This window comes from Sciurus vulgaris, assembly GCF_902686455.1.
Source record: "Sciurus vulgaris genome assembly, chromosome: 11".
In the NCBI taxonomy this organism is placed as follows: domain Eukaryota; kingdom Metazoa; phylum Chordata; class Mammalia; order Rodentia; family Sciuridae; genus Sciurus; species Sciurus vulgaris.
In genome coordinates, this window is record NC_136472.1 from 115967054 (window position 1) to 115982300 (window position 15247).

Below are 15247 nucleotides of genomic sequence, written 5' to 3' on the forward strand. Positions count from 1 at the left end.
AGTAGTATTACGTTGTAAATATATACCACAGTTTCTTTATCCATTCATCTATTGAAATGCATCTAGGTTGGTTCCACAATCTAGCTATTGCAAATTGAGCCGCTATAAACATTGATGTGGCTGCGTCACTGTAGTATGCTGATTTTAAGTCCTTTGGGTATAGGCCAAGGAGTGGATAGCTGAGTCAAATGGTGGTTCCATTCCAAGTTTTCTAAGGAATCTCCATACTGCTTTCCAGAGTGGCTGCACCGATTTGCAACCCCACCAGCAATGTATGAGTGTACCTTTTTCTTTTTCCCCATATCCTCGCCAACACCTTTTGTTGCTTGTATTCTTTTTTTTTTTTTTTTTTTTTTTTGCGGTGCTAGGGATTGAACCCAGTGCCTTGTGCTTGTGAGGCAAGCACTCTACTAACTGAGCTATATTCCTAGCCCACTTGTATTCTTGATAATAGATAATTCTTGATAATTGGGGTGAGATGAAATCTTAGGGTAGTTTTGATTTGAATTTCTCTTATTACTAGAGATGTTGAGCATTTTTTCATATATAATGTTGATTGCCTGTAGATCTTCTTCTGTGTAGTGTCTGCTCATTTCCTTAGCCCATTTATTGATTGGGTTATTTGTATTCCTGGTGTAAAGTTTTTTGAGTTCTTTATAAATTCTGGAGATTAGTGCCCTATCTGAAGTGCATGTGGCAAAGATTTTCTCTCACTTTGTAGGCTCTCTCTTCACATTGTTGATTGTTTCCTTTGCTGAGAAAAAGCTTTTTAGTTTAAATCTGTCCCATTTATTGATTCCTGCTTTTATTTCTTGTGCTTTGGGAGTCAAGTTAAGAAACTCTGGTAGTCATGTTAAGGAAGTCTGGTTACATTTCTTATCATTTAAGTCAGGCTTAACTCAAGTTTCTGGTGTATTTCTGCAGAAGTAGGGGGTTTTTGCTGTTCAATATCTTGCTCTCTACCCAGGGCCTAGAGCAGTGCCTGACGTATAGCAGCATTCAGTAAGAACACTGAATATTATGTTCCAGGAACATGAAGGAGGGGATTTAGGTCTGCTGGAAGAAGATACTTTCCTAGAAAATGATTGAGTTAATCTGGTAAAGACGAGGAGAGAATATTTTGGACAGATGTGAGTACTTAAGAGGTAAAAATGCAGAAGAATGAAATAACTCTTCATGTGTAGTCATCTGTAGCAATTTGAAGTAGGAAGTAATGGCAGATAATGTTGGGGAGAAGGTAAGCACCAGTGCAGGCTATTAAATACTTTCGCATGCCATATGGGGAGAGGAAGGCTTTTTCTTGTCTTTTGTTGCAGGTTTCAAGTGGGGAAGGTATACGGGTGGATTTTTGGATTTTGGTTTGTATGTAGAAGGAGAGGCTGAGAGAGAACCACAGTCCTAGTCAAGAACTAAGACTTTAAAGGAGGACGTGTGTGTTGGAGGTGGCTCATGTCTTTTTAGAGAGGTACACATTAGGGCTGAATTTCACCATTGAATTGGAAGTAGTCCTCAGAAAACACATCCTGCATTTCTACTTATTTTCTGATATTTATAGCCTGAATTTCTCTAGGGGTATATAAATATCATTTAGAGAGGAAGAAACCTCCACATTTACAGTCCTGGTACATGTTTTATTATTTTTGCCTTGCCTTGTATCAGATGTCTGTCCATATTGCCTTTATTTATCAGTTTTTCCTTTATTTTGTGTTTGCTTTATCTCTCCATTTCTTCTAAGAGATGGAATTTAAATAGCTTCTTTAGTACTCCACTAATACACAGTCCTTCTGTGTTTAATTTCAAGAGAGTTTCAAAAGTAAAAAAAGGATACAACTTTTCTTTTAGAAATCAACATATCATGTATCTTTGAGGGCTCAATGATTTCTTTTTGTTTTTGAGAACAGTAAGGCAAAGTAAATACATTGATTTGGGGTGTTTCTTTTTTCAGACTTTAAAATTTTTACTTTTCATAAAGAGGAGTTTCAGGAGACACATCTCTAGTAAACACTGAACGGAAGGAAAAATCCTATTGTCAGACAGTGGCAAAGCCAGAAACAGGTTTCTTAAAGGCTTTTCTTTGCCCTTACTTTCTTTTGACACCTTGCTTTCTGTTTGTCCCGTGGAAATCCTGCTTTATGATACCAAGATTATGTTAGGAATTCCTTAGATATGAATTTGGTTGTCAGCAGTGGTATGGTTTTAGAAATATGGAGTATGCTTTTTCCTGCTTAAGACTAATGACTTTTCTAAATAGAGTTGATTGTATCTCTGTGTTATTGTGAGAGCAGGGCAGCAGCCTGTATTTGGACACCACCTCAATAAGGCTCGTTTTGTCTTGGATGTTGGAGAAATCCTAGTGTGCTGTGTCCGTTACCGCATATTCCTTGCAGACAGAGGACCTGCTGTTGTGAAGGAACATTCCTACACTGGACATGAATCTCCTGGGGGTCTCCATGTTGCCAGGCTCCATCATCCTCTGACAAGGGCCCTGACACAGCACTCTCACATTCAGCTGCCAGTCTGATGAGGAACAAAAGGGGCATTCTCCTTGATGCACCCTGGAGTGCCTCTGAAATGCTAGCTCTCCCTGTTGCTTACCGCTTTTGTCACTCCAATGACCTTGGACTTCATTTTGACTTCTTGCCACTTTCCCAGCCCAGCAGAAGATAGCTGCCTTCCCAATCTTGATTAGGGTTATGTATGAGCGTTCGAATGTACCTGCAAAGGAAAAGAGAGAATGGGAAACAGCCCTCCCAAATCATGCTCTTGGGGGACATTTTCTTTGCTGTCAGAACTTTTGTTTTGACCATGGCAGAAAGCCAATTAAAAAAAAAAAAAAGCCAATTGCGTTTTAGAATTAAAGAAAAAAAATTGAAAAATACTGAGAATAATAAAACAAGACCTTTATATTCATTCCAAATTCATTTTGTTAAAAAAAAATTATAATGATAAAATTAAAGTATCTTTTGACTTATACCATCTTTTTCCTTACTCCAAAAAATAACCACTAGTAAGAATTTAATGAATTTTATACCTCCATATATTTAATATATTTAATTTATACCTATTTATTTAATGTATACCTTCATATAGTTAATGTATTCTTATACCTCTATACCACAAAATTTAAAGTAGGATTTTATAATTCTTTGTCAAGATGTATTGTAATTTCCTCTTTCAGTCTATAGGTTTTCAATTTTGTCTTTTCATATTTTATTGAAAATAGTGTCAAATTTTAATGTCAAATCTATTAATCCTTTATAATTTATTCTTAATGCATCTTTTTAAAGGAAATCTTTTCCTTTCCAAAAATCACTTAAAATAATCATTTTTTTTTGAAAGTTTTCACATTTATGACTGAGCCAGATGGAATTTATTTTTTTTGTGTAGTTTCAAATAGCAATCTGAAGGTTTTCCCCTTTCCATCATATGAATGATTTGTATTCACCACTAATCTATACTGCCATGTCTGTCATATATCCTATTTTTTATGTTTCATATTTTCCCTTTTTTTTTTTGCTTTTGCTACTAGGGGTTGAACTCAGGCTTGCTTAACCACTGAGCCATATTCCCAGCCCTTTTTATTTTTAATTTTGAAACTGTCTCGATTAGTTGCTTAGGGCCTCACTAAGTTGCTGAGGCCAGTCTCAATCTTGTGATCCTCCTGCCTCAACCTCCTGAGTTGATGGGATTACAGGTTTGTTCCACCAGGTCTGGCTATTTTTCATATTTTCCTATTAAGTCAACTGTTTCATCTAGGTTTAAATTATTTTAGTTTATTTAACAATACATCTTCAACATCATTCTCTATTTAGAGATTCTTGCCAATGGGAAAGATAGGCTATATCAGTATTCATCTCCTCTTTTATTTCTTATAATATTTATTTCTGCCTTTCCCTTTTATCTTGATTGGCCCTGCTTACTGATTATCTTTTAGTAATATTCTTTGTTTAAAGTCAGATTTATTGAGATGTAATTGATGAATTGTATACTTTTTAGTTTTTATTTCTGAATTTTGACAGATGTACAGTCAAGTAACCACCCAAATAACCAGATTATAAAACAGGTCCATCATCCAAAACAATCTCCTACTCCTTGACCTTTCTCTCTGACTCCAGCCCTCTGGAACCACTAATTTGGTTTTTGTACCTATAGTTCTGACTTTTCAATAAAGTCATGTAAGTGGAACTTTATAATATATAGCCCTTTATTGGTTGAGATTTTATTGATGTAATTGTAAATATATATGCATTCGTAAAATGTAAGATCCCATATACCCTTTCCCCAATTAAAATTTTTGTACACCATTAGTACAGTATCATAACCAGGATTGGTAGATGGGTATACAGTTTTCCCAACACCTCATTAAATGTTCTTGGCACCCTTATCACCTATAAGAGCTTGTTTCTGAGCACTCTAGTTCGTTGACCTGTATGTCTGTCTATATGCTAGTACCACACTATTTTTATTACTGTGGCTTTGTGATACATTTTGAAATTAGGAAGTATGAGTCTTCAGGGGATTTTTTCTCCTTCTTTTAGAATTGTTTTGGCTATTTGGGGTTTATTGAGATTTCATACAAATTTTAGTCTTTTTACCACTAAATATGTTGTTAAATGTAGAGTCTTTTGTTCATGGCCTTTTTAAAAATTATGAATGTGTGTTAACACCCATTCTTTTAAATTATGAATGGGTGTTAGTCAAAAATAGAGTAACTCAAAAATTTTCTTCAGAAATATCATACCATTTTTCTTATATAGTGTATCAATTCAGTAAATTGAATTGACTAAATTTTTGAATGTTTAACCAGCCTTAAATTGCCAGGATAAATCCTATTTGGTATTATACTTACATTATAAATCCTACTTATATAGTATCTTTTATTTATGTATGTGTGTGAGAGAGAGAATTTGATTTGCTAATATTTTGTGAAGAATTTTTATGTCTGATCATAAGGGATATTGGTCTATAATTTTCCTGTCTTGTAATGTCTTTGTTTTGTTTTAATATTAGGATAATGCTGGTTTCATAGAATGTTTATAAACATTCTTTCCTTTTTTTCTAGAAGAGCTTATATAGGATTACTATTATTTCCTTCTAAAAGGAAGGAAAGGAAGTTGTTTGAACCTGATATTTTCTTTGTTGGTTTAAATTATGAATTAAGTTTATGTAATAGATATAGCATGAATCATGTTATTTGTTTCTTCTTGAGTGAGTGTTAGTAGTTTGTCTTTGAAGCACTTTGCCCTTTTCCATCTTAATTATTGAATTTATAGATTGAAGTTGTTTAAAATATTCTCTTATGATTAGCTCTAATGTCTGTAGGATCTATAATGATGTCCCTTCTTTTAGTCCTAATATTGGCCCTTATTAACCCTTTTCTTGATCAGAGGTTTATCAAATTACTAACCTTTTCAAAGACCAACTTCAAATTTCATGGTTTTCTTTATTTTTTCTGCATTCTGTTTCATTGATTTCTACTCATATCTTTATTAGCTCCTTCCTTGTTCTTATTTTGGGTTTAATTTGCTCACCTTTTTCTAGTTTCTTAGTACTAGGTCATTGACTTGAGGCAATTCTTTTTTATTATAAATATCCAATTCTATAAATTTCTTACTAAACATTGCTTTAGGTACATTCTATAATATTCTGTGTATTGATTCTATATATTACTGATTTTTTTTTCAGCACTGGGAATTGAACCTGGGGCACTTTACCACTGAGCTACACCCTACACCCCAACCCTTCTTATTTGTCATTTTGAGACAGTCTTGCTAAGTTGCTGAGGCTGGCCTTGAACTTGTGATACTCCTACCTTAGCCTCCTGAATTTCTGCAATTACAGGTGTACACCACCACACCTATCTGAATAAAAAAAAAAATTAAATTTCTCCTGTGACTTCCTTTTTGATTTCCTCTTTGACTCCTGGTTTATTTACAAGTGTGTTTGTTTCTCAATATATGGAGATTTTATAGTTGTCTTTTTGATGATGATTTCTAGTTTAATTTTACTAGAGCGAGAGAATATATGTTGTATTTTTTCATTCTTTTAAACTTTTGTTTTTTCATTCTTTTAGACATTTGAGATGTTTTTGCATTCTTTTGTTATTGGGTGGTATGCTTCATGTCAGGTCAAGTTGTTAGTGCTGTTCAGTGCTTTTAAGTCATTTAACAGTTTTTTTGTTTTATCAGTTACTGAGAGAAATGTTGATGTCTCCAACTATGATTATGGATTTGTCTGTTTTTACCTTTGTTCCATCAGTTTTTGCTTCATGTATCTTCTGTGAATATATCTGTTTTTAGATACATACATATTTCGGATTGTTATGCTTTTCTGCTTGAGTTCACCTCTCCCTGTCTAATAGTTTTGCGGTTGTCTCTAACCAGCTTTCCAGATTCCTGGTCCGGAACAAGCTCTTATAATGGATTTTAGAAAGCCTGTCCTGCAAGAATTATAGCAATAGTGCAGATCTAGTCACCTAGACAGCAACTGACTTTATGCCATTCCTGGTGTGGCCCAACTCTCATTTTTATTTCTTTTATCTAGACCCATTGCTCTAAAGAGGTATCTTTAGACAGTAAAACTTTTGCAGGTGTTTTTGTTTTTTGTTTTTTGTTTTTTCATCATTATTCCAGGCTCATCCTCACGTTACCCAAACTCAGTGAACCTGGCTTAAGTTTTCTTTTTCCCATGGAGCACTTCTACTCTCCTTTGCCTCATAGGATCTGAGTTGCTGACTACTGCTCTGTACTCCATTTTAGAGTTCAGTGACCTTATGGTCTCAGGTCTGTGATCTGTATTGCTCTTCAGTTTCTGGCCCATGGTGATGCTCATCATTTTTAAGCCTGCATTATATCTTCTTGGATTTGAACCTTTTAATATTTCATCCATTGTTACTCTGAGTTTGGAGTAGAAGTGCATTAAAATATGAACTTACAGAGCCATTTTGACTGAAGTCCTAACAATAATGAAAAATGCAGATTGAAGTCATTTTAAACTGCTGTGGTATTCTATCATCTGAATAGGTCACATTCTATTTACTCACTAGCTAATTTTGATCAAACATGATTTTAAGAAATAAGCAAGTTGAAACATTGTTCCATAGCTTCATCTTGATGAAAAACTATGTGGAAAATACTAAGTTTGGTTCAAAACACTTTGCTGCATGTGAAAGGTAAGAATAAATCATTCTGAAGGTAGGCAAAATACAGCTCTCAAAGAAGACAAACAGGAAACATCTATGGCTTAAGCTAAGTAAGAGAATGCACTTTGAGATAGAAGATCATAAAGAGAAAAGAAAAGAAAATACAGGAGTGAATTTTTAGCCACATGTAGATGGTAAAAAGAGAAAGAACTCATGAAAAGAGATTGAAAAGGGACATTTGAAATGTAGGGAGGGGAAGAGAATTTCTAAAACAGTATTCATTATTTCAGTAAACCATTAAAATGATGAGAACTGAGAAAAATGATAGCCTGAGAACAAGACTCGAATTCTAATTTCTACCTTTCTTTTCACTAGCTATGAGACTTGGGGTTAACAAACAAAGTCTCAATTATTGTGTCTGTGTTGATCTCTAAGGCTCCTTTTTGCCTCTAAAATGTGATGTTTATGGGTTTTAATAAGTAGAATATTGGTGACCTTGAGAAAGCTGTTGCAGGACAGTGTATATAATATCCAGTTATAGAATGTTACGGAGGTTTCTTTGATGCACCATGATATGATACCACAAGTGAGAGAAAGCATACTATTACAAAAGAGATGAGATAACAGAATCAGAAGATATTTGGAATATAGCTTTGAATTCCTCATAATGCCATAGAAAACAGAATAAATTTTTAATATTTTTCTTTTAGTTACACTCCAAAGATTTTTGTTCGACCAAGTGAATCATCTGGGATTTTTCATGTTTTATATGCTACATTTCTTCAAGAGAGATATGCATGTGTTAGGGATTTGTTTAATTTCATTAAGAGTGAAGACTCTAGTTGATTCAGTATGGATGTGCATGTGAGGAATGATAGGTTAACAGAATTGTTATTTTATGACTGCTACTTATGCCACCTGTGAATGCACTTCTGGGCAGTTGTAAGGGAATAAATAGAACACTTCTGAGATGTGGTTTATGCCCCTGCAGGAAATGTAAATCTCATTTTTCCCTAGGGTACTCGTTGAGATTGTGAGCTGCTTCTTTTTAGGGTTTGGAGGCACAATATCCACACCTGGAAACTTCCTGACACCAAAAATCCCCTGATTCTAGGCATGCCTGTTTTCCAGTTTCCTAAAAATTATGTAAACTGTATGGTATTCAGTTAGGATAGTTTGTAAGGTGACTCAATGCTGAGAATGAGTTAATCTGTCTCTGTCCATTTTGGATTTTAGGTTTTATCATAAGCTTATCCTCAGATTAAGACTTGTGGCAGGAACCGGTAGTCTTTTGTAAACAGTATGCCAAATATTCATTTATTCTAGTGTCATAGACCTATGTCTGAATTGTGGTTGAAGAAATGCTTCCATGTCTTAGAAATCACAAGTGAAGGTAGGCAATAGGTGAAAGAGGCACGCCCCTCCCAAACATGACCATAAGTGTCACATTTGGCAGGCATGTCATGAACCAGGATCCCCTTGTGAGTGAAGTCTTGCTTGTGTACCTTGGTAATAGAGCTAACCTACCTCCACAAAGAATGGCTTCTCCATTCCTCTATTTGTTAGTACCACCTTCAACCCTGCTCTACTGGTAACCTGATTTCTAAATGCTCATGATTTAAAGACCTTAAGAAAATTTTTATTTAATAGGAAGAGAAAAGGAAGCACAACCCCATTTTTTCTGTGGATGGTATTCTCCACATGGTTTTAGCTAGCATTTGGTTTCCTTTTATCACTCTCAGTTGCCCATGTGGGCATGCTAGCCTTTATGCTGTGTGTAGAAAATTTTGTTTTGCCAGTAATTGTTCATTTTATGTTAAAAGGCCATAGTGGAATGGACCAGAGAACTTCTGAATACAAATATACTATGTATTACATTTCAGCATTTGATAATTACAATTCATCCTTATCACTAGTATTTTCTGAAGTAGGTTTATAGCATTTTGGCCACTTCAGAATAAGGCTTAGACATATGAAATACTTGTTAATAACCAGATGAAGATACTCATTGGTAGAATATAAATTGAGATAATTAGTTTTGAAGAATACTTAGTCATCAGAAACCATTTTACCTCTTAAGACTATAGTTTTGGGAAGACATTGAATTGTTGCTAAGAAAAGCTCTGGTAATGCGGATTATACAGGTATAGTTCAGTTTGGATGGAGTAATGAATAAAATATCCAAGCTAGAAGACTAAGAAGAAATTGTTTTCTGAAATTTAGCAGGTACTTTTTCTTATATTTATTAATATAAACATAAGACAAGCTGCTAAAGACAAACTGGAAAATAAGAAAATTTGGAAAAAACACTATCTTGAAATCATACTTCTTAAATGTAACTTTTTAGGGAACATATCAAATGTGTCTAGTGAATCACAACTTCAATATTCTTTCTTTGTTTCTATGTAATAATGAGCTCACATTCAAAATCCAATCCATATACTAAAGTCTGATGTCTCCACCTGCAAATTAATAAATAAATATTGATTTTAAGGCTTAAGCCAATAGAAAGGGTGGTTCAGAAAATGATAATGGGAGTGGTACAAAATAAGGTTGGAAAATTACGAAGGAGCCAGATCACGAACGGTCTTTTAACTCAGTGTATTAGTTTTCCATTGGTGGTGTAACAAATCACTAGAAACTTAGTGGCTTAAAAATAATACCTACTTGTTTTGTCACAGTTTTTATTGGTCAGAAATCTGGGCACAGTGTGTGGCTCACCTGGTCCTCTGCTTAGGGTCTCAAGTCTGAATACAAGGTCAGCAGGACTGTTTTCCTTATTGGAGGGTCTGGAGAAGAATCACCTTGCACGCTCATTCAGGATTACACTTTGCTCATGACTCCCTCCATCTTCAGGCTAGTTATGGTGTGTCACATTTTTATTATACTACTAACTGGAGAATCTCTCTGGCTTTCTTTTTTGCTACTGACTTACATTTACATTAGGCCCACCCAGATATGCAGACCAAAATTCTACCTACCACAATCATGTTAGAGTGGGGACTTTATTCTGGTGGGTTCTGTGTTTTAAGTAGAGGAATAAGGTGACTAAATTTGTGTTTTATAATGTTCACTTTGGTAATAATATAGACAAGGATTTCATACAGTGAACAAGTAAGTGCTGTCCTTGGTGCTGACCACCTCACCTTAGACATGATCTGGAGTTCACAACTGCCAGGGCTCTTGACTCTAGGAATACACTACTTGAATTTCAGTCTGGTAATTAGGAAGCCTTTTCCCAAACTGTTCCCATACCCATGTCTCCTAGATCCACTACTTCCTTTGAAATTCAGGACTGACTGTGATTGATAGAAACTAAATCTCAGTCACAGAGAATTGTGGGAAATTCAGTTTTACGGTCTTTACAATATAGAAAGGCCTACCAGGAGGAGGTTGGAATAGATATAAAGGAAGCTCATCTAGTTTAGGCATCCATAGAAATCGATAGCAATCCAGATTACTAACAGGTCCTTGGATTTACAAGGCAATAGGCAAGAGAGATGCATATAGATTTTTTTATTTGTTCAAATTAGTTATACTTGACAGTAGAATGTATTTTGACACATACATAAATGGAGCAGATTTTCTCATTCTTCTGGTTGTACAAGGAGAATTAGAAAGATGGGTAATTGAATGAGAAAAATAAGAGAGAGAGGAGTTCAAAATGACCACCTAGTTTCTGGCTAGGGTAAATAGATAGTGCTGTTTACTGGCATATGAAAGACCGACAGAGAAAATGGGGGGAGTGGCAATGATTTCTGGACATGTTGATTTTGAGAAAACTCCAGGACTTCACAGTGTCCCAGTTTGTAGGTCACTTAATTTGTAGGTAGCCTCGCTCACTTATAGAACTGCATAATTTTGTCATAATCTTGTGTACAAATATGTTTGTGGTTGATATTATTTCCATTAACTATAGTGTTAAATATAAATGAGCCTAAGAGTATGCACTTATTATGAGAAGTTTTAGTTTTATGTTTAAATAAACTCACAGGGGCTGGGGTTGTGGCTCAGTGGTAGAACACTTGCCTAGCATGTGTGAGGCACTGGGTTCGATTCCCAGAACCACATAAAAATAAATAAATAAAAGTATTGTGCCCATTTACAACCAAAGAAATTTTTTTAAATAAATAAATAAACTCACAGCTTAGCACTAATTCTCATTGTTGAATAATTTTGTTTTTGTTTTCCCCAGAAGGACTTATGGATACTGTACTCTCTAAGTCCTTTCTTGTTTCACAATATCTGCTTGTTAAATTTATTCCTGAACAAAACTGGGCTGGGTATAATATTCTTGGGCCATCCTTTCTAATTATTTTTTGTTTGACCAGTAGTAGTGTTGCTTGTTCTTCAAGTTTGTTTCAGTCTCTGTACTGTCCCTTTTCAGTACATTTTATAGTTTATCATATTTCTTTGAGCTCTTGGGTTTTTATATTCACACACTTACTTCTAGTCCTTAGACTATTTAGGGTGCATGTTCTTCTTCAGCGTGTTTTCTTTCTGACTGAGTTCTGCCTCTACTTTTTACTTATTTATGTGTTCCTCTCCATCATTCTTTTTGCTGTGACCTGTGCTTAGTTACCATTTCCTTGGCAAAGTTTGAAGGCTATGGTGTTTCTCTACTGTCTAAGTTTCTGTAGTCTGAGAGAAAACATCTCTAGATTTGGGGATCAACTTATATTTGACCACATGCTCTCATTTGTGAGGTTGTGTTAAAGTAACATAATCTACTTTTACCTCTTTGAAGGCGTTTGCTAAGAGATGGGGTGAGGAAAAGATACTTTTAGACTGTGAATCATGGCCCCTCTTTAGATTGGAACTGTGGACAACTTCATCTATTTTTTGTTTGTTTGTTTGTTTGTTTTGTGCATGTGTCTTGCTTTGTTTTGATTTGTTTCCTGACATCCTGACAGGGAGAATATACTTAGGCTTTTCTTCAACCTGGATTTTCCTGAGCCTGGCTGACTCTTTAGCTTCTTGTTGCACTTTTCTTTAAATTAGGGAGTGTTATCAGGACATTCAGAGTTTACCTCTACTCTCATTCTCCATGATGGTGTCTGGGGGTTTGGTTCTGATCCATTTTAGCTGAACTGCATGGTACAGAGCCTCTGGTTTCTTTTAAAAGGTTAGACAATCAGGTTATGTGCTCTCTTCTTTTGTTGCTAATGGTGATTTAAAAAAAAAAAATTTAAAAACGCTATTTTTGTTTTAAGTCCTAAAGAGGATTCTTTAAGTCCTAGAGAGGATTCTTAGATCTCTTTCATCATACCACCACCTAAGAAGTTCCACCTAAGTAGATTTCACTTTATATTTTTTAAGGGATGCATGTAAGCTTGCTAATGTAAGCTCTAGGAGAGCAAAGATAAAATGCTAACATTTTTATTTAGATATGAACTTAGAATTTACAAAGTATTTAAATAATCATTGTTATTTTATTTAATTCTTATGACTATTTTATAAGGAAAGACAGGCAGGATTTAATAACTAATTTTACTAATGAGGAAACAGATCCAAAAGGATTGAGTGAGTTGCCAAGTCACATAGCTAATTACAAGATGGAGTCAAGACTCTAAAGTCAGCTAGTGCTATTTTTACCGTACCTTGTTACTCCACTTATAGGAAATCATTACCTCCATCTCTAAGCACAGATGTCTTACTATGTCATTAATGTACCTACAAACCTTATTATGACACTGATTTTACTGAGTAAAAACCAAAAGTAGAGTGGGAGAGGTTAGAGAACAATCTTACATGACTGTGGTATCTGATCCATAATTAAACGCAGTGTGCCTTAGTTATAATAAAACTAATATTAAGTATTTTTACCACCACCACCCCAAGTTCCTCAATAAAATCCTCCAAGGCTGGCTGTGGATACAAGATTTTTCACATGGGAAATTTGACCCCGTGGGCCCTGTTCTCATCTCTATAATTTACTTTCTTCTTGGTGTGTTTTGCTTTTTACTCCTGCCTTGTTGAAAGAACTTGTATTGTTTATATACCCACTTTTTTTCTTGCATGAATGTGTCCTTGACTTTTCTATGAATTCCCTGTATTGCAGCTGAGACCAGTCTGGAACATTTAAATGAACTGGGTTCATAGCCAACATACCTGTTTTTGGCTATCCAGGGCCTGAGAAACTGCTGACCTATTTCTATCATCCCATTTATTATCAAGAAACGTGTAGTTGGATATCTTCCCTTGCTGATGATAACCAAGAAAGCACGTCATGTGGAGAGATTGGGCCTTTCCCAGTTATCTTTGTAGTAGTTGTTTTCTAGGTTCTATTTCCTTTCTAAATCCAACCTTATCTAATGCCAGCCTGGTGACCATCTTCAGGAAGAACACTTTCTCTCTCCACAAGGACGTGATCTTTATGTGGCTTCAACAGGGTCAGGAAATCCACAAGAGTGATCCAATCAATCTAGATGCATACATTCCTATATAAAACAATAGGGGGGTAATATTAAAATGAGATATTGGAAAGATGTTGAATAGTAGTATAATTTACCTATAGTCCGGAAGAGGCCCATAGCTCATGAGCTAGTAGTTTAACTGACCCTGTTGTTTTTGTCTTTGTAGGTATCACGAACTGATCACAAAATATGGGAAGTTGGAGCCTTTGGCAGAAGTGGACCTAAGACCCCAGAGCAGTGCAAAAGTAGAAGTTCACTTTAATGATCAAGTGGAAGAAATGAACATTCGGTTGGACCAAACTGTTGCAGAGCTAAAGAAACAGTTGAAAACTCTAGTGCAATTACCCACAAGCAACATGCTTCTCTACTATTTTGACCATGAAGCACCCTTTGGCCCAGAAGAAATGAAGTATAGCTCTCGGGCATTGCATTCCTTTGGCATTAGGGATGGAGATAAAATTTATGTGGAATCCAAAACAAAATAACCTCTACCAGCCTTGTAAAACACACACGAGGACTTCTTGCAGGGCATTTGGTTCCAATGTGGTTTTCTTTAGGAGGGAGAAGGTTTTTGTTTGTTTCGTTAGTTTTGTTTAGCACTGGGAGGGGTTTTCTATATTTTCGCCCCCTGGAATGGGTAAGGGGCCATTTTTTGGTGTTTTCTACCACAGATTTCTTTGGCTCAGCCAGCAGAAATGATCCATGTCCAGCCCATAAGCCCTCTCTCATGAAAGACAACAGCAGGATCACCAACTTCTGTAGCTCACTGGGGTCTGTCTGCCATTTGGTCATCATTAGCGTTTGGTATCCTTACGAAGAGAGCACGAACAGCATAGCCCCTTAGAAGGGTCTGACAGTATTTAAATCGGAGTCAAGGACACCTCACAGGAAGGGCAGCACTTCTCTCCCCCACTTCTCCCTTTCTCCTTCCCCTCCCTCCTTTTATTGGTTCGTTTTATTCACTTGGATTTGTGTCAGCACACGTTTACCTAATAGTTTTATCCTATTCAAAATTGACTTCTTATTTCTCAACCTGAGTGATTTTTCCTCCTTCATTTCTCCCTTTTAAAATAATTTTGAGTATTTTAAACATTTTTCAACCTGATCCTTATCTCAGGTATTCAGTAAGAACCTATAACTCTATTAGGATCTTGAAGAAGAGCAAATGGAGAGTTAGAACATCAGGAAAACTTGCTATTATTCTGGAAGCATGGGCAGAGCAGTCTAATCTCTTTATATGATACTATCACTTTTCATGTCCCTCATGTATTATATCAGCCATTACTTCCATAACACGAAATATGTCAGATTCCAGAGTTCTTTTATTTTTGCTTATGAATGTATTTCCTCATATCATTCTTTTTCATTACTTTAAGCTATTGGGAACAGAGACCTGATTTTATGAAGAATCCACTGGAATGCTGGATATCCATGCCAGGAGCGTGGAGAATCAGCTAATAACTACCCCTGGTGTGTGGGGGAATGAAGTGGGGTGTATGGGAGAATGAACTTTGCGGCTGTCCTGCCTCTGTCATCTGTTCAAAGCTCTTGCTCTTGCACTTTGCATTAAAGGTGGGAAATTTTAATCAAAGGGAGCTTTGATTCCCAGTTCATTCCTGGGATTTTGTGATGTAATGGCGCAACAATTCTTTTGGTTTTACATTTCAATTTAGTTGCCTCTATAGAAGAG

At 35.7% G+C, this 15247-nt stretch overlaps 1 protein-coding gene across 1 annotated transcript in view; it reads left to right on the plus strand.

Moving 5' to 3' along the window:
- The window catches only part of TBCEL (tubulin folding cofactor E like), an 85414-nt gene extending 70976 nt beyond the window's left edge, over nucleotides 1-14438 (plus strand). The window contains 1 exon segment of the mRNA XM_079104104.1: nucleotides 13724-14438. Within this exon segment, the coding sequence (XP_078960230.1) occupies nucleotides 13724-14042 (319 nt within the window). The 3' untranslated portion in view covers nucleotides 14043-14438.
- Nucleotides 14439-15247: the final 809 nt, after the last annotated feature.